The sequence below is a fragment of the Mizuhopecten yessoensis genome, unplaced genomic scaffold (genome assembly GCF_002113885.1).
Source record: "Mizuhopecten yessoensis strain PY_sf001 unplaced genomic scaffold, ASM211388v2 scaffold10815, whole genome shotgun sequence".
Classification (NCBI taxonomy): Eukaryota; Metazoa; Mollusca; class Bivalvia; order Pectinida; family Pectinidae; genus Mizuhopecten; species Mizuhopecten yessoensis.
This window is the reverse complement of record NW_018408735.1, coordinates 134,529-160,079: the sequence shown is the minus strand read 5'-3', so window position 1 is coordinate 160,079 and position 25,551 is coordinate 134,529. Positions and strand designations below refer to the sequence as shown.

At 36.7% G+C, this 25,551-nt stretch overlaps 1 protein-coding gene across 2 annotated transcripts; it reads left to right on the top strand.

Annotated features, from left to right (window-relative positions):
• Positions 1–1,141: 1,141 nt before the first annotated feature.
• Positions 1,142–24,423, top strand: LOC110462626 (dual specificity mitogen-activated protein kinase kinase 1-like). 2 transcript variants are annotated; one of them, XM_021516679.1, is made up of 11 exons: positions 1,142–1,414; positions 3,714–3,942; positions 4,200–4,346; positions 4,937–5,014; positions 5,458–5,509; positions 5,906–6,030; positions 6,531–6,720; positions 13,273–13,370; positions 21,975–22,036; positions 22,581–22,626; positions 23,662–24,423. In XM_021516679.1, exons 1-11 carry the CDS (start codon positions 1,326–1,328, stop codon positions 23,749–23,751), a joined length of 1,206 nt encoding a protein of 401 aa, XP_021372354.1. In that variant the 5' UTR covers positions 1,142–1,325; the 3' UTR covers positions 23,752–24,423. The 2 variants fall into 2 exon arrangements, with proteins under 2 accessions (XP_021372354.1, XP_021372355.1); XM_021516680.1 differs by lacking the exon at positions 13,273–13,370 and adding an exon at positions 9,265–9,350 and having other exon boundaries at positions 1,153–1,414.
• Positions 24,424–25,551: the final 1,128 nt, after the last annotated feature.

Sequence of the window (25,551 nt, the reverse complement as noted above, 5' to 3'; positions counted from 1 at the left end):
CCCATCCACACGTTCATCAGACCCCCACCCCCACGTTAATCAGACCCCCTGTTGTTTTAGGCATGTACAGGTACATTTGACCTGCTCGAGGCAATGTAGTAGTACCCCTTTCGTAAGAGATAGTATGACGTAACTGGAGGCATGGGGCGGGGATATTTGATATGTCCTGGCCAGCCTAAACAGATACACTATAACACTTACAGTAGCCGCGAGTGTCTTGAGACCTAAACGTAGATTGATTTTTAGTAATAACTATTATTAAGTGCACAGGTTCTAGCCTCGTTTGTCAATAAACCTGTATTATAGTATGTGTGTATTGACAGACGAGGCTAGTACCTGTGATTTAGTAGTGTTTTTCACATTTCGTATCTCTGTCAATTCGTTGTTAGCGGTAAAAAACCAATTTTTTATTTAACACATATAATTAAATACCAAGAATACGTCGATTACAGGAATGTTAACATATTTTCCCGTTTGGTAGAAACTATTTAAACCAATCGAAAAACCATATAATCTAACTGAGTCTTCGATGTCTTCTCGCGAATAAGCTGATACGCCTGGTGAAACTCGATCGTTTCTTAACATATTACAGAAAATCCATTTTAAATATAAAAAGGGCGATTTATTAATATTTAAACGTATTTTAAAAATAGAAATGATTTTGAAATGGATGAATCAGAGACGTATATAACACGTCTCTGGATGAATGAAATGCTAATATATATATAAAAAAAAAAATCTTGTTAAAATGTAGGAACTAATATTTTTTCAATTTCAGCTGCCATATATGTGTGCGAGGAGGATCAAAAGTTCGAGGTTTGGATTTCAAAACGACCTTTGCCGAAAGAATTACGTTTCTTCATCTTCTAAGCTTCCTCCGTCGATACCGACGATTACGCGGGAAGTCAGTCTTGTGCTTGTGCATTAATTATTATCAGGGATGTGAAGTGGACTACACATCCCTGGTGCTACACATCCCTGTTATTATTTACAGTGATTTTTTATTATATTTTTGCTATTTGCTATAAGAAAATTCACGTTCAGAAACAAATTTGTTTAACTGCTTGAGCGTTTGCGCGCATTCCTAACTACCATAGCAAGGGTCGGTTATGGGAGTATTACTTGTGTCAAGTAGTATATATCAATTCAGCTGGACGTCACTTCCGTATCTAAATATCGATCGAGTTGTCGATTACATCCCGGAGTTTGACAGGCGATTTCTAGATGTAAAGGTTGTAACTGTCGTCGGTAATCCATACATTTTGACAGTAAGGAACAAATGCTTTATTTATAGTCTGTCGACTCGGTTTGACTGTGAAATTGTGATGAGTAAACCAAGAAAGCGACCGGATCTGCGCCTGCCGTCCACCTCTGGATCTGAGCAACTCGGCTCAGCAGCTGGACTGGATGGAGAGTAAGGCTTTTATCATTGACTATTTTGTTCTTACCTCTGAATTTTTCTCTTTAATACCTATTTTATACAGGTTTCATGTACGAATGCATTTTGCATCCAAAAGCAATCATTGAATCAATATCTTAGAGACGGGAAGACGCCCACGCCAAATGGGCGTCAGAGTTAGGAAGTCGAGCATAAATTATTCCTTAGAATCTCAGCGCTTTGATTTCAGTGACACTGTAGCAACTGATTCACTAGACGGTATACAGTATATGTTATTGTTTTCATTGTCACAGTGTTTCAACATAGACTTCGTAAAGTTAATAAAACAGAAAATATTAACAGTTCATGATTCGTAGCAATCTAACATCAGTGTAATTTGGAATAAAAATACTGGAGTCTTAAATTTGTCTGTCTTTGTGTTCTAACTTGCACTAGATAGCAAATACACACACCCAACGAAAATTAGGGAGAGAAATAATGTGATAATTGCAACATTCCGATTTCAACTGTAAATTTCAACCCCTGATACGTCATTATTCAAAGACCCCAATAAACATGGGAACTTATTGATATACTGAGCTTGTACATTTGTTAAAAAATGTTCCATACTGAGGTTAACAGCGTCAATAATAAGGCACTAATCTAAGGCTGATGTTTCATAAAAATAATTCACCCTACTAAACATGTCAATCTCTTTAGTAACCCATACTCGGTAACTAAATGCTACAAAATGACATATTACAGGGGGGACCCAGGAATTAATTTTGGGTGTTGTCCAAAATTTTTAATTCAGAAAAAGACAATTTTTTGCACTTATCTAGAACAGAGACGTATATATGTGTTATATACGTCTCTGTCTAGAACTAAAAAATAAGAATTGTGTTGTCGGTTGTACATGTTAACTATTTTCTGGCTCCCAAAAATATATAGAACTACGATATTTCTGAGATTGTGTCAATTATAAAATCCCTGCCGAGCGTAGCGAGTCAATTTTGTTTTCTGATGATGTAATACTAAACTATTTCAAGCTATGCTGAGCGTAGAAAGCAAGAATTTATTGGACATTATTTCCATTGTCAAACAGATCGAGTGAGGGGTAGAACAGTTTTCTGAGTTAGCAGTATTATTCCAGGTTATATTTTATAACGTAAAGTATTATATATTTTATGATGGCCGTGCAGAGCGAGTGTTAAAAAATTCTCGAAAAAAATGTAAAAATGTAGGTGTTTGGTAAAAATTCTCGAAAAAAATGTAAAAATGTAGGTGTTTGGTAAAAATTCTCGAAAAAAATGTAAAAATGTAGGTGTTTGGTTAAAATATTAATGTTTGTGTCTTGCCCTTCATGTGCATGTATTTAAGGCGAGCATTTTGGCAATTAAATATTGATTTATTTTGTCATAAATATGAAATATGATTTAACTGTTTGTCTTTAATTAAGAATTTGTATACGCATACATATGTACAAGGGCAACACCTAATGAAAAGGATATACATGCCTGGCTTTTATGCTAACATTGGTTATTATTCACCTGATAAAATGATCCTAAGGAGGGGCTTCATTGTCTTTGCAATTTTTGATATTTAGATTTTTTAATTGGAAAAACAAATCACTCCTGGTGATCATGTGTACATGAAACCACATGTGAAAATATCATGAAATGGACTCTTCCTTTGAAATAACACTTAACCTAAATACCTAATCCAACAGATGGTATAGTCCTCTTCCAACTGATGGAGTGATCACCACATCGTGACATTAGAACAATAAGATTAGGTAGAGTCAGTCCGGTGAGCCTTGACCACTGACCTGACTGGAGACCCTACTAATATATAGACAATAGAGGATTAATCCCATATTGTTTAGAGTATAAGTAGTGGACTCCTTGTTTAGGCAACACCCTTAGGCATAAATAGATATTCAAACTGCTGGCAAGGGGAAGCCATAGATGTTAGAAGGAAATCCCATATGAAATGGAGGAAAATCTTCAAAAACCTTGGTCCAGATTATTTTTGGATTTTTTATTGACCGGCAACTAGGGCAACACCCATGGGTCCGCCAATGCATTATCTAAAGTTCATCAAAATTAGCACTTTACCAAGTGTAATGTGAATATTTCTGGCACTGGTTTGTGGAAAAGATTAAGTTAAGAGAACATTGGTGTCTTCCTGAAAATTTCCATCCAGCTTTTGTTTATCATATATTTATATTACTACAACATAAAATTTGATAAATGCTTTCAATCAATATTTTATGGAGGTGAATTCGGGAGAGAGTATAAATTGAATTGCATAATTTCATGTCTGTTTTGTGTAGCAAGTCCAACACAGGGACTGCAAGCCTGGAGGCATTGCAGCAGAAGCTGAAAGAATTGGACCTGAATGACCAGCAGAGGGAGAGACTGGAATCTTTCCTCACACAGAAACAACAAGTGGGAGAATTATGTGCTGAAGATTTTGAGAAGCTTGGAGAACTTGGAGCAGGAAATGGTGGAGTTGTTCTGAAAGTGCGCCACAGCAAACTTGGTCTAGTTATGGCCAGAAAGGTACCTATATATACATCAGAACTGGATAATAATGCTCTGTCATTTCTTGTTATTTAAATGCTACAAGGATAATCTTACTAATATTTTCAGGACTTACAGTGCAACTCATTTAAATTATCTAATTTCCGTGTCCACCACCCAGAATGATAAAGTGCTACCTTCATGATCAAGACTGATCAATTCTAATGAACATTGTTCACTCAATATGACAAATCAGAAATCAGTCATTTATTAATTTTATTTCTATTTTATTACAGCTTATACACCTTGAAATAAAACCAGCAGTCCGCAATCAGATCATCAGAGAACTCAAAGTCCTCCACGAGTGTAACTCTCCCTTCATCGTAGGTTTTTACGGTGCATTCTACAGTGACGGTGAAATCAGCATTTGCATGGAGTACATGGTAAGTTGTTCATAGGATTTCAGCCATTATAGTAAATTATTAAATTTAGAAATTCTATTTATCAGCATGGTGTATACAGTTCAACTTGTCGTAGCGAATGCCTGTTTATAGTGACTGTCTATAACAACCAATTTGAAAAATAAAAATGGCTAACAACTGACTGTGTGTTAGCTCAACAAGGCTGGATGGTATACTCAAGTTTGTGGTCAGTTATATTATGATATAAATCAGTATTCAGATTTTAAGACAATAAACTAAAACAAGATAAATTTAAGTTATTTTATTTTGACAAGGTGTCTCAACAGTAACCTCAACAACATTAATCATTATTAGTTTTTTCCTTTCTCTCAGCCATTCAGTACTTTAACAATGAACAAATTCAGGTAATAAGTTGAAGGATCAGTTGCTGGACTATATTATGTTAACAGCTGGATTTCATTCGTCATTGGCTGTGTACAGAGAAAACATAAGAGTTGTAATTTTGTGAGGAGATATTGATACAATGTATATAAATATATTAAGTTTTTAACAAAGTTTATCTTAATCAATGATATATATACTTTTAAAACTTTTCTGTCTGATCTTTCCAGGATGGTGGATCATTAGATCTGATTCTGAAAAAAGCTGGCCGGATACCGGAGCAAATACTGGGCAAAGTTACAGTGGCTGTAAGGAACTCAACAACTATGTATCAGACAACATTTTACAGAAATTAGAATAATGCTGTACAATGTACTTAAAAAACAGTGATATCACATTGATATCGTCAACGTGTTGCACTCTAAAGACTGCAAATACAGTAAATAGAATTGATATACTTATAAACCTCCTCCTTGGAGGTTGGCTAGGATATTTAAATGAATGATGAGAAAATAAAAATAATTCTATTCAATGATCTGATGTTAAAGCTTCCAGTATTGGTCAATCACACTGCACAACGGTGCTTTTAAGTGTTTACCAAAATATTTAGTTTTCACTTCAATAAGGAGGTGCAAGTGTTTCTACCAGGTCATCATTTTGTGTGTTTTGAGTTTTTTAGCCAGTAACATGCTTACAAGTAATTTTCAGTTTAATCCAGGAACATACATGTAGTTTTTATGTGTATTTTCAGGTTTTAAAAGGCCTGTCATACCTGAGGGAAAAACATCAAATAATGCACAGAGGTAGTTATATACCACTCTCACTAGTTAATTCTACAATCCTATACTGTAAACATAGATAGTTTACCAGTAGTCTTATTTAAGCACTTTTGATGCTTAAGATATTGTGCTAAATTATGATTGTATAGATGGAAGTTGCTGCACATTGTTTTCAAAAGCATATTTTGTGGATTCGCCAATTTATCAATGCACTGATCAGTAAAAATTTGATATATAGTAATATATGATACATGTATTAGAATTAGGAACATATCTTGTGTCTATCAGATCCAACAAATATCAGTGTGGATGTCATGACCCTAATGTACTACATCCAGAAAAAAATTGTTTCCAGTACATTATTTACAACAGTTACTTTTGATGTAAACATTCAGTACCTCCTTTTTCTCCTTGTTGCAGATGTAAAACCTTCCAATATATTAGTGAACTCGCGTGGAGAGATAAAGATCTGTGATTTTGGTGTGAGTGGTCAGCTCATAGATTCTATGGCCAACTCTTTCGTAGGCACCCGATCTTATATGTCGGTAAGTCAATCAAACAAGCAAGCAATTTTGTGTTACTGGATCTTAATCCACTGGTATGAAAGCTTAAGCTATATTTCATTTTACCTAGATATTTGTTAAAACCACAACAGCAATTAACACAATAAGGTTATACAAGGCTACCCAGTTAAAAATAGAAGAGAAAGTGTCCTTCACCAGAACATGATGAGATCAAACCAAAGTGATCCAATTCAGTACTGTTAAAGTTGACTTACAGTCAATGTTCTGTTCAATAATCTTTGTTTAAAGTGGTAATAATAATTAGACATATCCAGACTACTTTATACGAGTGACTTAAATCATCATTCCTTGATCAGACTAGTTGATCCATCTAATGTGGATACACTTAACTTGCCAATAAACTACAACCAATCGCTTCCATGTTTTCAAATAATTACCCATGTGTAAATGGTCAGAGCTTCATTCTTCTTGGATCTGTATTTATTTGTAGATATAAAACCACACTTTTCTCTCTATTACAGCCTGAGCGTCTTCAGGGAACTCACTACTCAGTCCAGTCAGATATCTGGAGTATGGGACTGTCCCTGGTAGAAATGGCGATCGGTCGCTACCCCATTCCTCCCCCAGACCCCAAAGACCTTGCCAGCATTTTTGGGGAGGATGTTCTAGAGGAACATAAGGAAGCATCTAAAACAGGAAAACCACTCAAGGGTAAGATAGTTCAACACTAGGACTGATCAAGGGTAAGAAAGTTCAACACTAGGACTGTTCAAGGGTAAGATAGTTCAGCAGTTAGCCTGTCTAAGGGCGAGATATTTAGTTAAACAGCTGGGATTTTTGAGGGTAAGATAGTTCAATGGTAGGACTGTTCAAAGGGTAAGATAGTTCAACAGTAAGATTGATCAAGGGTAAGATTGTCCATCATTAGGACTGTTCAAGGGTAAGATAGTTCAACAGTAAGACTGTTCAAAGGGTAAGATAGTTCAATAGTAGGACTATTCAAGGGTCAGATAGTTCAACAGGAAGACTATTTGAGGGTTAGATAGTTCAACACTAGGGCTGTTCAAGGGTTAGATAGTTCAACAGTAAGACTATTTGAGGGTAAGATAGTTCAACAGTAAGTTTATTTGAGGGTAAGATAGTCCAACAGTAAGACTATTTGAGGGTAAGACAGTTCAACAGTAAGACTATTTGAGGGTTAGATAGTTCATCAGTAAGCCTATTTGAGGGTAAGATAGTCCAACAGTAAGACTATTTGAGGGTAAGATAGTCCAACAGTAAGACTAGTTGAGGGTAAGTTGGTCTAACAGTAAGACTATTTGAGCGTAAGATAGTTCAACAGTAAGACTATTTGAGGGTAAGATAGTTCAAGAGTAAGTCTATTTGAGGGTAAGTTGGTCTAACAGTAAGACTATTTGAGGGTTAAATAGTTCAACACTAGGACTGTTCAAGGGTAAGATAGTTCAACAGTAAAACTATTTGAGGGTAAGATAGTCCAACAGTAAGACTATTTGAGGGTAAGTTAGTTCAACTGTAAGACTATTTGTAGGTAAGATAGTTCAACAGTAAGACTATTTGAGGGTAAGATAGTCCAACAGTAAGACTATTTGAGGGTAAGTTAGTTCAACAGTAAGACTATTTGAGGGTAAGATAGTTCAACAGTAAGACTATTTGAGGGTAAGATAGCCAAACAGTAAGACTATTTGAGGGTAAGATAGTTCAACAGTAAGACTATTTGAGGTCAAGATAGTCTAACAGTAAGACTACTTGAGGGTAAGATAGTCCAACCGTAAGACTATTTGAGGGTAAGATAGTTCAACAGTAAGACTACTTGAGGGTAAGATTGTCCAACAGTAAGACTACTTGAGGGTAAGATAGTTCAACAGTAAGACTATTTGAGGTCAAGATAGTCTAACAGTAAGACTACTTGTGGGTAAGATTGTCCAACAGTAAGACTATTTGAGTGCAATCAGTTTGCAATCAATTCACCACACCAACTGTACAAATGTAGTTGTTACATCATTTTAGGATCAAAATGTTTCGTGTTGAACAGTACAATAATTATGAATTCAGGGGGAAACAATATGTTTCTGGCTAAAATACTCACTTTTTTAAAACTTATTTTTGTTTGACAATTTTCATTATGAAATAAAACATTTGACAGTTTATATCTAAGAAATTGTGCAATTTTATATTTCAGGTCTTTAAAGATTAAACAATATGTTTGATAAAATGTTTTGTTTTCTTGATATTAAAAATAAAGAACAACATTGATTTCAGTTTGAAGGTCACATACACTACATATGGAGCAAATGTACAGTTATTTATTTTGGACATGTTCCATATGGAGCTTGTGTATACCATCACACATATGGGACTGTATACGTGTACGCTGTGATCATACATACAGAGGTTATAATTACCATGATCATATATATGGAGGTTTTGTGTTTACTTTCATAAATATGAAGGTTGAACACAGCATGGTCATACAGATGGACATATTATACTATAAAACAGAAAATATTTTGCATTTTACTTAGCTGTTTTTGCCCTTGAATGAAAAGGAAAATTCAAAATGAGGACATATGTGGTTAGCAGTGTAGGTAAGTACCAGATCACACATCAGTGAACTCTGGATAAAACGTTGACTGGACAAAAATATGAAGGTTTATTGTATGCCAAATGGAAATTGTGTATATGTTCATATATATATAGACATGTATATTCCAGGTGGAGTTAATGTAATACCATAAGGGAAGTTGTTCACTGTATTGCTTATTTTCAAGAATTTATTCACTATAGTTAATGAAGTCGGTGAATTTAATTGTTCCTTTTAAAAAAAAAAATCTATATCTTTCACACAAATCTGGGAACATTGACATTTTGACACTGACTTTCAGAATAGTCTTTTGTAAAATTTCAAAAGTGCAAAGCATTTCCAAGATTCTTGATTTGGTAAACTCTTGTGCGTTCACAAAATCTAAATCCCTTGTAGAAAATGAGTAAGAATACAGTAAACCCTCCTACACTATGAACAGGTAAACTCCATAGGGAGGTTGTTTACACCACCATACACAACTTGTAAGGCACATAGAGGGAGGTGTATAGTACATACAAGTACTGTAGCCTCTAATTTAGCCGCATACAAGAAGATGGATTACACATTTCAAGCATGCAACACCTGTGGACAGTGCCTGTAAGATATTTGTGCATGTACTGTGTGGTGTAAGAGAGATCTACTGCCCATTTCAGGCTGCCCAGGCGACTTTCAGGTGATAACAGGAGACGGCCCCTTACCTATGGCCATATTTGAGCTACTAGAATACATAGTTAATGAGGTAAAGCACGACCTGTCCAAGGGAATCTCACCACAGTAGCACCACCTGCTTCAGACATAGTAATCATGGAATGTTGGACGTGTTATTGCTCTAGATCTCCCACTACCATCAGCTGTTCCACAGGTTACTAGTCCGTAGGTTTTACTGGGAGAATGTTACTAACAGAGTTTACAAGATACTGGTGTTTGTAGCATTTGAGTGACTTAGATTGATTGGTGCTTTCTAATGAAATGATGCTCATTTAGGAAAACTCATCCTCATCTAGGGCTATTGAGCTTCATCTAGGGTATTGATATTCACCTATAAGGTTATTGATACTTATGTAGGGTTATTGATACTCACCTCTCACCTAAGGTTATTGATCCTCATCTAGGGTTGTTGTTAATACTCACCTAGTGTTATTGATCCTCATCTAGGGTTATTGATCCTCTCCTAAGGTTATTGATCCTCATCTAGGAGAGTTATTAATAATTATGTAGGTTTATTGATACTCACCTGGGAATGTATCACTTAGTCTATGGCCCATTGGGACTATCTGAAGGATTTTCCACTATATCCCTCATCAGTCTGTCTGCCCAGGTGTCATTTTGTCACCTACAATTGAAAATGTTTGTATGTATATTAAGAACTTCTTGGGATGGTGGAGTGTTGTGTACAGAAATCAGGGCTTATACCCCACTGAATAAAGATTTAGGAGTCTTTGTACACCCAAAGTTTGTGTAGATGTAGGTGATTATGGATTTCTTTCAGTCCTTTGCCTGATTGATTTTCACATAGGGTTAGTGATGTGCAGTTGTACTAATGTAGTTCTTGATAATCTTGGGTAACTACTACCTCACAATAATCTTGGGTAACTACTACCTCACGATAATCTTGGGTAACTACTACCTCACGATAATCTTGGGTAACTACTACCTCCCCTGTACTACGGAGGGTACTACAAGTAAGCACTCTATACATCAGTCTGTCACTTTGCCCAGAACATATCTCTTTCACTCTTTTATTTACTTTTACCAAATTTTGTATGGGACCAGTTGGGATGAGTGTTGCATACCTATTGGTAACTTCATTCTTGTGGCTCATAGTATTCTGAGTTATGGTCCTTTGTTTACCTTGTCCTGTGTATATCTCGGGGTATAATGTGTAACCTACAATTACCAATTTTGTATGTGAGCACCTCTTTAATTGTAGAGTATCACACACTGACATAGGGTCTTGTTCCTCGCTATATACAGAGTTAGGCTCCGAACAGTTCACTTCTTAAACACAATTTTGAGATAAGGGACAAAAGATTGCTCCCAATACCCATTTTTCACCTAGTAAGAGGGGTTATTGATCCTCATCTAGATTTATGGTTTTTCATCAGAAATTATTTATGCATACAGAGTTGGTAAATATCATCAGACTTAACACTGAAATAGAGTTATTGATCCTCATCTAGCTTCAAGGGTTATCAATGTTCATATTGGAATTTTGCCTTGTATCATTTTCAGTGCAACAAATTGGTTGTAAATATATAAATGAGTTCTGTCCATGCATGCATTTGACCTTTGTATTTGAAACATTCCTCAAAATAATTCAGACACAAAGCAAGTAGACTAGGTATGTGACTTTTACTATTAAAAGCATTCTTATGGCTTTTGCATTGTTCTGGAAACTTGGAAATTAAAGCTAATTCTTATAGGACTACATGTGAGGTGTGTCTGAGGTAGGATTACTAATTGTAGGGTGTGTCTGAAGTAGGATTACTCAGTGTAGGGTGTGTCTGAAACATGAATACTAAGTGTAGAGAGTAACTGAAACATGAATACTAAGTGCAGGGTGTGTCTGAAACAGGAATACTAAGTGTAGGGTGTGTCTGAAACAGGAATACTAAGTGTAGGGTGTGTCTGAAACATGAATACTAAGTGTAGGGTGTGTCTGAAACAGGAATACGAAGTGTATGGTGTGTCTGAAACAGGAATACTAAGTGCAGGGTGTGTCTGAAACAGCACTAAGTGTAGGGTGTGTCTGAAACAGGAATACTAAGTGTAGGGTGTGTCTGAAACAGTACTAAGTGTAGGGTGTGTCTTAAACATGAATACTAAGTGCAGGGTGTGTCTGAAACAGGAATATATTTATATATATATATATATATACTAAGTATAGGGTGTGTCTAAAACAGGAATATATATATACTAAGTATAGGGTGTGTCTGAAACAGGAATATATATATATATATACTAAGTGTAGGGTGTGTGTGAAGTAGAACTAAGTGTAGGGTGTGTGTCTGAGGCAGGACTAAATGTAGGTTGTGTCTAAATAGGACTAAATGTAGGGTGTGTCTGAAACATGAATACTAAGTGAAGGATGTGTTTTAAACAGGAATACTAACTGTAGTGTGTGCCTTAATCAGGAATAATAAGTGTATGGGGTGTGTGAAAAAGGATGCAGTGTAGGTTGGGTCTAAGTGGGACTAAGTGTAGAGTGTGTCTGAAGGAGGACTAAGTGTAGGGTGTGTGTCTCTCTGAAGTAATACTAAGTGTAGTGTGTTTGTCTGAAGCAGGACTATAAGTGTAGGGTGTGTCTGAAGCAGGACTTGGTGTAGGGAGTGTGTCTGAAGTAGGGCTTAGTGTACGGTGTGTGTCTGTCTGAAGTAGGACTAAGTGTAGGGTGTGTCTGAAGCAGGACTACTAAGTGTAGGGTGTGTCTGAACAAGGACTACTAAGTGTAGGGTGTGTCTGTACCAGGACTACTAAATGTAGGGTGTGTCTGAACAAGGACTACTAAGTGTAGGGTTTGCTGTCTGAAGTAGGACTACGTGTAGGGTGTTTCTGGAGCAGGACTACTAAGTGTAGGGTGTGTCTGTACCAGGACTACTAAGTGTAGGGTGTGTCTGAACAAGGACTACTAAGTGTAGGGTGTGTCTGTCTGAAGTAGAACTACATGTAGGGTGTTTCTGGAGCAGGACTACTAAGTGTAGGGTGTGTCTGAAGCAGGACTACTAAGTGTAGGGTGTGTCTGAAGCAGGACTACTAAGTGTAGGGTGTGTCTGTAGCAGGACTACTAAGTGTAGGGTGTGTCTGTAGCAGGACTACTAAGTGTAGGGTGTGTCTGTAGCAGGACTACTAAGTGTAGGGTGTGTCTGTAGCAGGACTACTAAGTGTAGGGTGTGTCTGTAGCAGGACTACTAAGTGTAGGGTGTGTCTGTAGCAGGACTACTAAGTGTAGGGTGTGTCTGTAGCAGGACTACTAAGTGTAGGGTGTGTCTGTAGCAGGACTACTAAGTGTAGGGTGTGTCTGTAGCAGGACTACTAAGTGTAGGGTGTGTCTGTAGCAGGACTACTAAGTGTAGGGTGTGTCTGTAGCAGGACTACTAAGTGTAGGGTGTGTCTGTAGCAGGACTACTAAGTGTAGGGTGTGTCTGTAGCAGGACTACTAAGTGTAGGGTTTGTCTGAAGCAGGACTACTAAGTGTAGGGTGTGTCTGTAGCAGGACTACTAAGTGTAGGGTGTGTCTGAAGCAGGGCGGGGTGTCTGTGGGTAACTGCTGAGACTGTCCATATATATATAGTGTCAACATCTGCCTTATCTGTTTTTGGTTTGTAACTGTATGACTTGATTACATCCAGGCCAAGACTTGAACCAATCCACCAACCAAACTTATTGGTAAATGATCTTGAAAAGGTTATTTTTATGTTAAAAGTTGTGAGGTATGTTGCATCAAAATTTGATTTTCAAAATCTTGGTAATAAATCATTCCAAAAATATTTCAAATCTAAAATGAAATGTGTGTGGCGGTGGCGCCCGTGTTGTTGCCTGGGTTGGTGTGACTGTGTACTGGACTTGGCCTGGAGCTTTGATTGTTCTCTGAATACTCTATGCTTACTGGTATGTTGTTCTACATTTTATGTTGCTGTTTGATTTTATTTTGTGCATTTTAGGATCAAACAGAAATAGCTTTAGCTTCCCCACGCCGCCCGGCAGTGATGGACCACGCCCCATGGCCATTTTTGAGCTTTTAGATTTTATTGTCAATGAGGTATGTTAAGGCATAACACTGGAATCTAGGCCATCATGTATTAATATCATAAAACCTAACCATCTCTTGTGCTGTTTTAACACATTGGTCTTTTATAACATGACAATTAACACCTGGTCACCATCACTTTTAGTTGACCAAACTTTTGGGTGTATAGCTACATGTCTTCACAAACTGGTTGTGTTTTTCAAAGGCTCAGGGCTAGTACAGTATACATATTAAGTTTTCCACTAGCCTGTGCAAAAGAAACTGGTACCAGCCATCAGGCTAGCAGATAGTATACCATTATATCTGTTAGATTAATAAAGAAGAAACAAACATGTCAAATTAAATGTCAAATTAAATCTTTAAAAAGTTGCTTGAAGTTGGAAACTAATACTTATAACCAATTTATCGTATCTGTGTCCTAGGTAAGACATCAAAATAACATGGATCCTGAAGTCTGCTCAATATAGACTGACTTTTCCAGGATATCATCATACAACACTTTGGTTTCCTCTTCCCTACGGAGCACAATTACTTCCTTTTTTGTGTTAATTCCAACCTGCTTTTCCAAATAGTGTGCAAATCTTCTCATCCTGTACCATCTTTACATATCCTGGTGTTCCATGTAATGTATCTTCACCCATAAATTCCAAACCATCTAGGTTCCATCCTGCCTTTCCATTGGTGAACATCTACCCTGCTGTTCCAGGCAGTCTACGCCCCTTTTCTCGTGTTATTATACATTTTTTTGATTATCACTGGTATTCAATCGATACATAATACATTTCTGCTATTCTAAGAAATATATACCCCCCCCCCCCATCTTATCTAACATTTGTTTTGCTGTTCTAGGCAGTGTACTGCCCCAATCACATCATACTTTTGTCTACCTTTCTGGGCAGTGTACACCCCAATCATATCTGAAAAATATTTTGCTGTTATAAGCAGCATACCACATCATTACAGCTAACACAAATTCTGCCTCACCTTGGCTGTCACATGCTACATTATTTCTGTCTTTATAGGCAATGGACACTCAGTTTACACATCATTTCTTGCATTTAGCTACGGGTCAAGATAATTAATCATCAGCTTCCCATCAAATTTCATAGTCATTTTGTGGATCTAGGCAGTGAACACTTAGTTTCAACATCTTATCAAATCTTATGTTGTGGTTCCTGGCAGTGCCCATCATCTGTATCTACCCCAACATCATACATGTCTATCCTGATCTCTAAACAGCGTACTTTACCCAACATCATACATATCTCTCCTGATCTCTAAACAGCGTACTTTACCCAACATCATACATTGTCTCTCCTGTTGTAAAGGCAGTATACTTTACCCAACATCAGACATGTCTATCCTGATCTCTAAACAGTGTACTTTACCCAACATCATACATTGTCTCTCCTGTTGTAAAGGCAGCATACTTTACCCAACATCATACATGTCTATCCTGATCTCTAAACAGTGTACTTTACCCAACATCATACATTGTCTCTCCTGTTGTAAAGGCAGCATACTTTACCCAACATCATACATGTCTATCCTGATCTCTAAACAGTGTACTTTACCCAACATCATACATTGTCTCTCCTGATCTCTAAACAGCGTACTTTACCCAACATCATACATATCTCTCCTGATCTCTAAACAGCGTACTTTACCCAACATCATACATGTCTATCCTGATCTCTAAACAGTGTACTTTACCCAACATCATACATTGTCTCTCCTGATCTCTAAACAGCGTACTTTACCCAACATCATACATATCTCTCCTGATCTCTAAACAGCGTACTTTACCCAACATCATACATGTCTATCCTGATCTCTAAACAGTGTACTTTACCCAACATCATACATTGTCTCTCCTGATCTCTAAACAGCGTACTTTACCCAACATCATACATATCTCTCCTGATCTCTAAACAGCGTACTTTACCCAACATCATACATGTCTATCCTGATCTCTAAACAGTGTACTTTACCCAACATCATACATGTCTCTCCTGATCTCGAAACAGCGTACTTTACCCAACATCATACATTGTCTCTCCTGATCTCTAAACAGTGTACTTTACCTAACATCATACATGTCTATTCTGCTCTCTAAACAGCGTTCTTTATCAACATCATACATGTCTCTCCTGATCTCTAAACAGCGTACTTTACCCAACATCATACATGTCTCTCCTGATCTCTAAATAGCGTACTTTACCCAACATCATACATATCTATCCTGATCTCTAAACAGCGTACTTCACCCAACATCATACATATCTCTCCTGATCTCTAAACAGTGTACTTTCCCTAACATCATACATGTCTATTCTGCCCTCTAACCAGCGTTCTTTATCAACATCATACATGTCTCTCCTGATCTCTAAACAGCTACTTTACCTAACACCATACATGTCTATTCTGCTCTCTAAACAGCGTTCTTTATCAACATCATACATGTCTCTCCTGATCTCTAAACAGCTACTTTCCCTAACCTCATCCATGTCTATTCTGCTCTCTAAACAGCGTTCTTTATCAACATCATACATGTCTCTCCTGATCTCTAAATAGCGTACTTTGCCCAACATCATACATGTCTCTCCTGATCTCGAAACAGCGTACTTTAACCAACATCATACATATCTCTCCTGATCTCTAAACAGCGTACTTTTCCCAACATCATACATGTCTATCCTGATCTCTAAACAGTGTACTTTACCTAACATCATACATGTCTATCCTGATGTTAAGGCAGCGTACTTTACCCAACATCATACATTGCCTCTCCTGATCTCTAAACAGTGTACTTTCCCTAACATCATACATGTCTATTCTGCCCTCTAACCAGCGTTCTTTATCAACATCATACATGTCTCTCCTGATCTCTAAACAGCTACTTTACCTAACATCATACATGTCTATCCTGATGTTAAGGCAGCGTACTTTACCCAACATCATACATATCTCTCCTGATCTCTGAACAGCATACTTTACCCAACATCATACATTGTCTCTCCTGTTGTAAAGGCAGCGTACTTTACCCAACATCATACATGTCTATCCTGATGTTCAGGCAGCGTACTTTACCCAACATCATACATGTCTATCCTGATGTTCAGGCAGCGTACTTTACCCAACATCATACATGTCCATCCTGATGTTCAGGCAGCCTACCCTGCCAATTCGACCCCATCCCCTCCCCAAACATGTTTGTCCATCCTACTGTGTTAGAATACCTTCTGATTACTAATGATATGTATTTTAATGAAAGACTTGCTTTCAGCTAATGTTGTGCAGTGATGGATTTTAAAAAAAATCAGCAAGAACTAATTTTTAATGTTTGCTTTTCTGTTTTGTTGAACTGATTTTTTCATTGTAGTTCTTTGAGTTGTTAATTGCATTTGTTTTGTTAAAAAAAGTAACCATGAATCATGTAAATTATTTGAGTAATGTAGACGGAGATTTCTACAGATAAGTGAAACATTGAGGTTGAGAAGAAAGAACTAATATCTTTTTCTGCTTAAGTTTGTCAATTGTCCGTGGTAAAATTTCTTCTTACAACTTATGTAAATGGATGTGTCAAACATTAGTATTGGGAATGAATTTCAGTGAAGTGTTGTTCTAACTTACATATTTCTTCATTAATTTACTTCTTCTGGCTAGTTCAAGTTCTGTTGGTTAAGTAGCAATAGTGTTCTCTTGTAAACTTTTAGTTGGTGTAATAGCCAACGAGTGTAAACTGTTAGTGTAATAGGCAACGAGTGTAAATGTCAGTTAGATAGTCTATTAGTTTAACTGTCGGTTGGTATAATAGTCTCCCTGTCTGCTAGTGTAAGCTGTCTGTTGGTGTGATGGTCGACTAGTGTTTACTCTCGGTGTTAGTTGACTCAAGTTAGTTGTCAGTTGGTGTAATAATCTACAATAAACATCAAAGATTTATATATTGACAATACACTGTATTTACAAACTTAGTGATTTTTTATCTTAAATATTTGTTCAAGCTTATTTCCTTTTACATTCTTTGGAATATTTGTCTGTTAAGTTTTGATCTATTGATTGTATATTGAGAGTTTAAAACTGCCTGTACCCTTAAACATCAATGTTAAGTTGCAGTTGAGCAAAATTGTGAAACAGAAAGGTCCTTAATGACACTGTCTTAGGAGTCCCGTTATTGACACTTCGATACTGGCGTTAGGTGACACTTCGATACTGGCGTTAGGTGACACTTCGATACTGGCGTTCGGTGACACTTCGATACTGGCGTTAGGTGACACTTTGATACTGGCGTTAGGTGACACTTCGATGCTGGCATTAGGTGACACTTCGATACTGGCGTTAGGTGACACTTCGATGCTGGCGGTAGGTGACACTTCGATACTGGCGTTAGGTGACACTTTGATACTGGCGTTAGGTGACCAATTACTGATACTCAGACACTGTCTTGGTATCCATTTACTGGTAGGGGATCCATTACTGGACTTAAACGCTGTCTGATGAATCCCTTTATTGGTTCTAGACAGTCTTACATGTTCTGTTACCGGTCTGAGGCATTGTCTTGGTCGTCCTATCTCTGACGCTTTGACACTCTGTTAGACATCCCGTTACCTTGCCACTGCTTCAGGTGACCTGGCTGTTAATGACACACTTTCTAAGGTGTTATGTGATAGTACATAAAGTTTCCCCTTTAATAAAGAACTATTAAGGTATTAATTGCTTCTTGATATGTTTTTATGTTCAGTCTATTGTTTCTTATTAATTTCATATTCATTTTATTGATTGTGTTTAGTTTGACATCAAACATTTATTTCACTCATTTTGTATGTATTTTGTGTTTACTACTCATAAAACACCAGCGAGAGTTGCGTTAGATATTGTGACAATGCATGATGTTATATCGTATTTTCTCTCAATAATTTGCATGTGTAAAAGATGATGTGTATAATTGAAGTTTTCTTAGGTTTGTTATAGTTTTAATTTGGAATAGACAGTTTGTTAATGATTACTACAAGTCTGGTAGATTGTTTGGATTGTCTACTGTACATGCGTTACTGAAAGTGATACTAAATTGTGTTTACTTAATAAAATTACAAGAGGACATTTGTCAGATACTGGAGAATGTGAAGAAAAACATCCTCTGATATTCAAATTAGCATTGAAATTATCAAATGACAAAAAAATTGCAACATGAACTCACATACAAGTTGTTTATCTATTTGATCTCAACATAGCTTACATAGCCAGGGAATAAAGCATACCATAAATTCACAAAAACTCCAAACATCAAGAACATACCTAAATATAATATGGTTATGTTTAGCCTGGCTGCCTCCATATACATCACAAATACAAGCATATGTTAACTGGCTATATCACCAACTGTACAGGTAGATGCTAACGGGCTATACCACAGACTGTACAAGTAGATACAGACTAGCTATATCACAGTCTGGCCAAGTATATACAGACTGGCTATATCACAGTCTGGCCAAGTATATACAGACTGGCTATATCACAGTCTGGCCAAGTATATACAGACTGTACAAGTAGATACAGACTAGCTATACCATAGACTGTACAAGTATATACAGACTAGCTATATCACAGTCTGACTAAGTATATACAGTACAAGTAGATACAGACTAGCTATATCACAGACTGTACAAGTAGATACAGGCTAGCTATATCACAGACTGTACAAGTAGATATAGGCTCGCTATACCACAGACTGTACAAGTAGATACAGACTGGCTATATCACAGAGTGACTAAGTATATACAGACTGGCTATATCACAGTCTGGCCAAGTATATACGGACTGGCCATACCACAGACTGTACAAGTAGATACAGACTGGCTATATCACAGACTGTACAAGGAGATACAGACTAGCTATACCACAGACTGTACAAGTATATACAGACTAGCTATATCACAGTCTGACTAAGTATATACAGTACAAGTAGATACAGACTAGCTATATCACAGACCGTACAAGTATATACAGACTGGCTATATCACAGACTACAAGTATATATAGGCTAGCTATACCACAGACTGTACAATTAGATACAGACTAGCTATATCACAGACTGTAAAAGTATATACAGACTGGCTATACCACAGACTGTACAAGTATATACAGTCTAGCTATATCACAGTCTGACTAAGTATATACAGTACAAGTAGATACAGACTAGCTATATCACAGACTGTCTATATCACAGACTGTACAAGTAGATACAGACTAGCTTTATCACAGTCTGGCCAAGTATATACAGACTGGCCATACCACAGACTGTACAAGTAGATACAGACTAGCTATACCACAGACTGTACAAGTATATACAGACTAGCTATATCACAGTCTGACTAAGTATATACAGGCTAGCTATATCACAGACTGTACAAGTAGATACAGACTAGCTATATCACAGACTATACAAGTAGATACAGGCTAGCTATATCACAGTCTGGCCAAGTATATACAGACTGGCTATATCACAGACTACAAGTATATATAGGCTAGCTATACCACAGACTGTACAAGTAGATACAGACTAGCTATATCACAGACTGTAAAAGTAGATACAGGCTTGTTATATCACAGTCTAAGTATATACAGGCTTGTTATATCACAGACTGTACACGTAGATATAGGCTAGCTATACCACAGACTGTACAAGTAGATACAGGCTAGCTATACCACAGACTGGCCAAGTATATACAGACTGGCTATATCACAGTCTGACTAAGTATATACAGGCTTGTTATATCACAGACTGTACAAGTAGATATAGGCTAGCTATACCACAGACTGTACAAGTAGATACAGACTGGCCAAGTATATACAGACTGGCTATATCACAGACTGACTAAGTATATACAGGCTTGCTATATCACAGACTGTAAAAGCAGATACAGACTAGCTATATCACAGACTGTACAAGTAAATACTGAGTATGTACAAGTATATTCAGGCTAGCTATACCACAGCCTACAAGTATATACAGGATAGCTATACCACACACTACAAGTATATACAGGCTAGCTATACAACAGACTGTACAAGTAGATACAGACTGGCTATATCACAGTCTGACTAAGTATATACATGCTTGTTATATCACAGTCTGAATAAGTATATACAGGCTTGTTATATCACAGACTGTACAAGTAGATACAGGCTAGCTATACCACAGACTGTACAAGTAGATACAGGCTAGCTATACCCCAGACTGTACAAGTAGATATAGGCTAGCTATATCACAGACTGTACAAGAAGATATAGGCTAGCTATACCACAGACTGTACGAGTAGATACAGACTGGCTATATCACAGTCTGACTAAGTATATACAGTACAAGTAGATACAGACTAGCTATATCACAGTCTGGCCAAGTATATACAGACTGGCTATACCACAGACTGTACAAGTAGATATAGGCTAGCTATACCACAGACTGTACAAGTAGATACAGACTAGCTATACCACAGAGTGTACAAGTATATACAGAATGGCTATATCACAGACTGTACAAGTAGATATAGGCTAGCTATACCACAGACTGTACAAGTAGATATAGGCTAGCTATACCACAGACTGTACAAGTATAAATAGGCTGGCTATATCACAGACTGTAAAAGTAGATATAGGCTAGCTATACCACAGACTGTACAAGTATATACAGACTGGCTTTATCACAGTCTGACTAAGTATATACAGGCTTGTTATATCACAGACTGTAAAAGTAGATGCTATATCACAGACTGTACAAGTAAATACTGAGTATGTACAAGTATATATACAGTCTAGCTATACCACACACTGTACAAATAGATACAGGCTAGCTATACCATAGCCTACAAGTATATAAAGGATAGCTATACCACACACTGTACAAGAAGATACAGGCTAGCTATACCACAGCCTACAGGTATATACAGGCAGGCTATATCACAGACTGTACAAGTATTATATAAAGGTAGCATAATAGACTGTTCAGTACTGGTATATACTGGTAAGGACGAGGTAGTTCATCACCATTAGAGAGATTGTCATGCATGCTTTAGATTCAATTTTTCTGAGTTTGAGCTTTTGATATCTATTTATTTTATATTAATATATTATACTCATTTTGTTTATTGTCATTTAAATTTAGATTTAGTTAATTCTTATTTTTCCTGTAAATTTTATGAAATATGAATCGGTCCTAATTGTCAAATTCATTTCAAAGATGAAACAAATTCAACCAATTATCATTATAGGTTTATTTTATTTAACCCTGATGATCTGTTATCCAGCAGATACTTTTTATCTGTGAAATGTTACTGATAGTGGATAGATTTTTTGTTGTAAAATATTAACTATCTTGCATCAATTTGCCATCATACTCGTTATCTTGATGCAGTGTTACAAATTAATTAAATCATACTTGGCTTTTATTTCCCTCAAATAACTAACTTATCTGGTAAGTTATTTAGAAACTAATTATTGGATATAATGGGATGCCAACATTAATTTTAAATATCCTAATAAATTGGCTGATGAGCATGCTTCTATTTAATGTGGTTGTCTCCCTTGCATGATCTTAATCTAGATACTGTTCCACTTCAGCCTCCACCTATGCTTCCAAAAGGGAAATTTTCTGAAGAATTCATCGACTTTGTCGACAAATGGTGAGTTAATAAAGATTTATTCCTGATTTCTAATCTTTTATGCTGACTTTGACTTTCATTGTTAGTGAAAAAGCATTTAAATATTTTGGTGATGAACCTGAAAAAAGGAACCAATTTCAACAGTTACTGTAGTAATTATACAAATGTAACACCAGAGATATGTGAGTTATATAGACCAGGGCCCGTATTCATGAAACCATTCTCATGCTCAATCATGGATTCTGCGCTCAAGTATAACTTCTTGTTCCAGTTATTGTTTAATAAAAAAAGCTATTTTGTCAATGATTTGGAAAAACTTTAAGAGACTTAAAGCTGAATACTGTTCTCAATGTTTGCATTGAACTTTTTGATTATTTAATATGATTTAAGTGCCAAGAAAGTTGGTTTGAGCACAGAATCCATGCTTGAGCAGGAGAACGGTTTCAAGAATACATGCCCTGGGGCGTTGTTGATTTCTGAAACGCTTTGGTTGATGACAAGATGGGCTGTGTCTGTGTTTTTATCATCATTATGTCGCTGATCAATGCTATTTTGTATGTTGCAGCCTGAAGAAGAACCCGTCTGACCGAGCTGATCTGTCCTCACTGATGGTATAGTTGTCCCTTCTTATTCATTTGTTATGGAAAAAATGTCATTCCTGCAAGTGTTCCTCTGTCTTAATGTCAAAAAATTTTTTTTGAATACTGTGATAACTAGCATCCTCTTAATATGTACATACTGTATACTAATTGTATGTACTGTGTTAATGTGTGTTTTCTTTGTATGGGTGGTTGGGTGGCAAAATGGATAGTGCACTCACCTTTCACTAAGACAGTGGGGGTTCAGTTCATTTCCACGTTCGGAAGTGCAAAGGCATTGGGTCACCTGCCTGCGGACCAGGTGGGGTTCCTCCCACATTAAGACCTTCTGAGAACTTTTATCTGGGCTCACAAGAGTGGTTCATATAAGTTTTAAAATATTCTTTCATAACTGTTGAAAAAAGTTTATATCTCTTTGTATAGACAGATAAATTTGTGTGTAACCTGATAGTCTTATAGTCAGAAACATTAAATATATGGAGATGTTTTATGGACCAATTCATCAGTTTGCGGACCCGTACAGGTTGGGGGAAAGAATAGGCCTGCTGTATTCCACTGCATGATCATAAGATTCAACTATTGTAACATCCGCCTCCTACCTGCAGAATCGGGCGTTTTCTTCAGTGTCTTCTATGAAGGGACATGGAAGATCCCTAAGTGGATCTGCCGCCACCATTGACACACTTAGAATCTTTTTTGTTGTCTATCTTTCCTGTTTTCTTTCTAAAAGTCTACTTTCTGTTGCAGTGGAGTCCCCCTATATAGCTAGGCACCTGTCCTTATATTACTCTGACTGATGCGAGGACATTTAATCCCTAACAAACAACCATCATCAGTTTGCGACCCTGCAATAATGTATAATTATATGTGTAGATAATTTCTTGACAAGTTCACCAGTTGGTCACCAGTAGTGTTATAAAAAAAATAGTGTGTATCAGAATATACATGTGTACCATTTCATTGGACTGATTCATCCATTTGTGACTTTGTAGTACCATATCGTTATAGTGTGTGACCTCTTAACACTTGTACATTTTCTTCGGACAGGTTCATCCATTTGTAACCCGGTCAGAGACTGAAGATGTGGACATTGGTCACTGGGTGTGTAAGGTGATGAAGACAAATTCAGAAACCTAGAGACAATGTTTCAGTCTAACTGTGGTTTACCCAACGTCACCTCTGGAGGCATGCTAAGGTGTTACAATGATTGATCGTTGGGATCGACTGCTGACCATTTATAGACAGAAGCTGCTGGACTTGTATCTCTTGTATATCACAGTATAGCATGTTGTAACGAGGTGTGGGTAGGTTTGAGGGCTCACCATCACAGGGGGCTGTCTCGCTTCATTGTTCTTATGTACACACACTCTCTCCTAGTATCACGAACAAAAACAGTTTAATCTTCTTTCAAATGGAGATGTGATGTAAAGTTACAATGTACTGTGAAGTTTAAAAGACCTTTATGTAAAGAAAAAGGAAGTTAAGGTCAGTCTTTACAAAGGAAAATTGTATTTTTAGATAACATGATAACTTTGTTGTTACTGGAATGTCAGGAGGGATGAATGCTGGGAGGAGACTATTCTGAAGGTTCTGATGGAATAGGTTTGGCTGGTCCTTATTACATAGCATCACTATTTGTGTTGAAGACTGATGTGTGTTTGTAGCTCCTGGAGGCAAGTAAATAGTCGTAATTATATGAAAACTTTCATCAAACTGAGAGTAGTAAAATGTTTATCTGTTTTGTAAGATCTTCTCCGTAGTAATTGGAACTTTATGTACATGTATTACATGTTTTATTTTTTAATTAAACCTTGAAAGCTGCAGTAAAGGGTATAGATTGTTGTAAAATATTATTACTCATATGATTTTGTGCATAGAATGCATCAGTCGCATGTATCTCCTTTCAAATTCAGGATTGAAATGTGTAACTTCTAACCATCCTACCTTTTGATGTGTCTGATAAATTGCTGTTTATCTCAATTACTCTATAAGTTTATTGTCAATTTGTTATCCTGTTTTACCATCAATGATACGTTATATCGTAAAAAAATGTGCAAATTCATATTTTTATTTTTTCATTGCACACTAAACAAAATTTTAGTTGAGTATGATAATGCATATTCTTGTCCAGAAATGGAACATTTCAATTCAGATGATGCTGGATTTTTGCAGATCTGTACCTTCGACTTGCTGATGGTTTAATTCGATTCAGATCTTCCTTTTTTCTTAGGTCTTGAACTATTTTATAGCCATGTATGAGTAATGGACACTAGATGTCCGTCCTATAGCCATGTATGAGTAATGGACACTAGATGTCCGTCCTGTCATCTATGTATGCAATACACAACTGTGTGTTTCTCTAACGATGATTCCATGTCATCTCATCAACACTTATTATGTTTATCTATTTAATATTAACATGTAAATAGTTTCTGTAAGATATATGCTTGAGTATATATTAAAATTTATATTAATAATGCTATCAGCAACTTGTTATATGCATTTACACTCTATTTAACAGTTATAAATGATATTTTCTGATAGTCTACGTGTCTCTGTTGGTCATTCCCCATTATACCTGAATCTCCCAGGTTTGTGTTAACTCATCACTAACCTTATGATGTGGCAGAAATTTCAGACAGAACTATTAAACAATCATGTCAATTTGATTTATCAACAAAGTACAAAGGTCTCCCTGGTAGAGAGTGTAGCTTCTAATTATTAATGTGAAACAGGTTGCTAGTTGAGTGAGACCTGTGATGTTGGCGTTGTTATAGCTTGGTTGCCTGATGTGTATGTGGATGTTTTACAATTAGGCCACAAGCTGATGTGAGCAGCAATGTTTTTGTACTATTTCAATGCATATCATGATCACTGAAGTGTTTGTAATACAATATCAGGTTTATTGAAAGGTTTGTAATACAATGTCACAGTCAC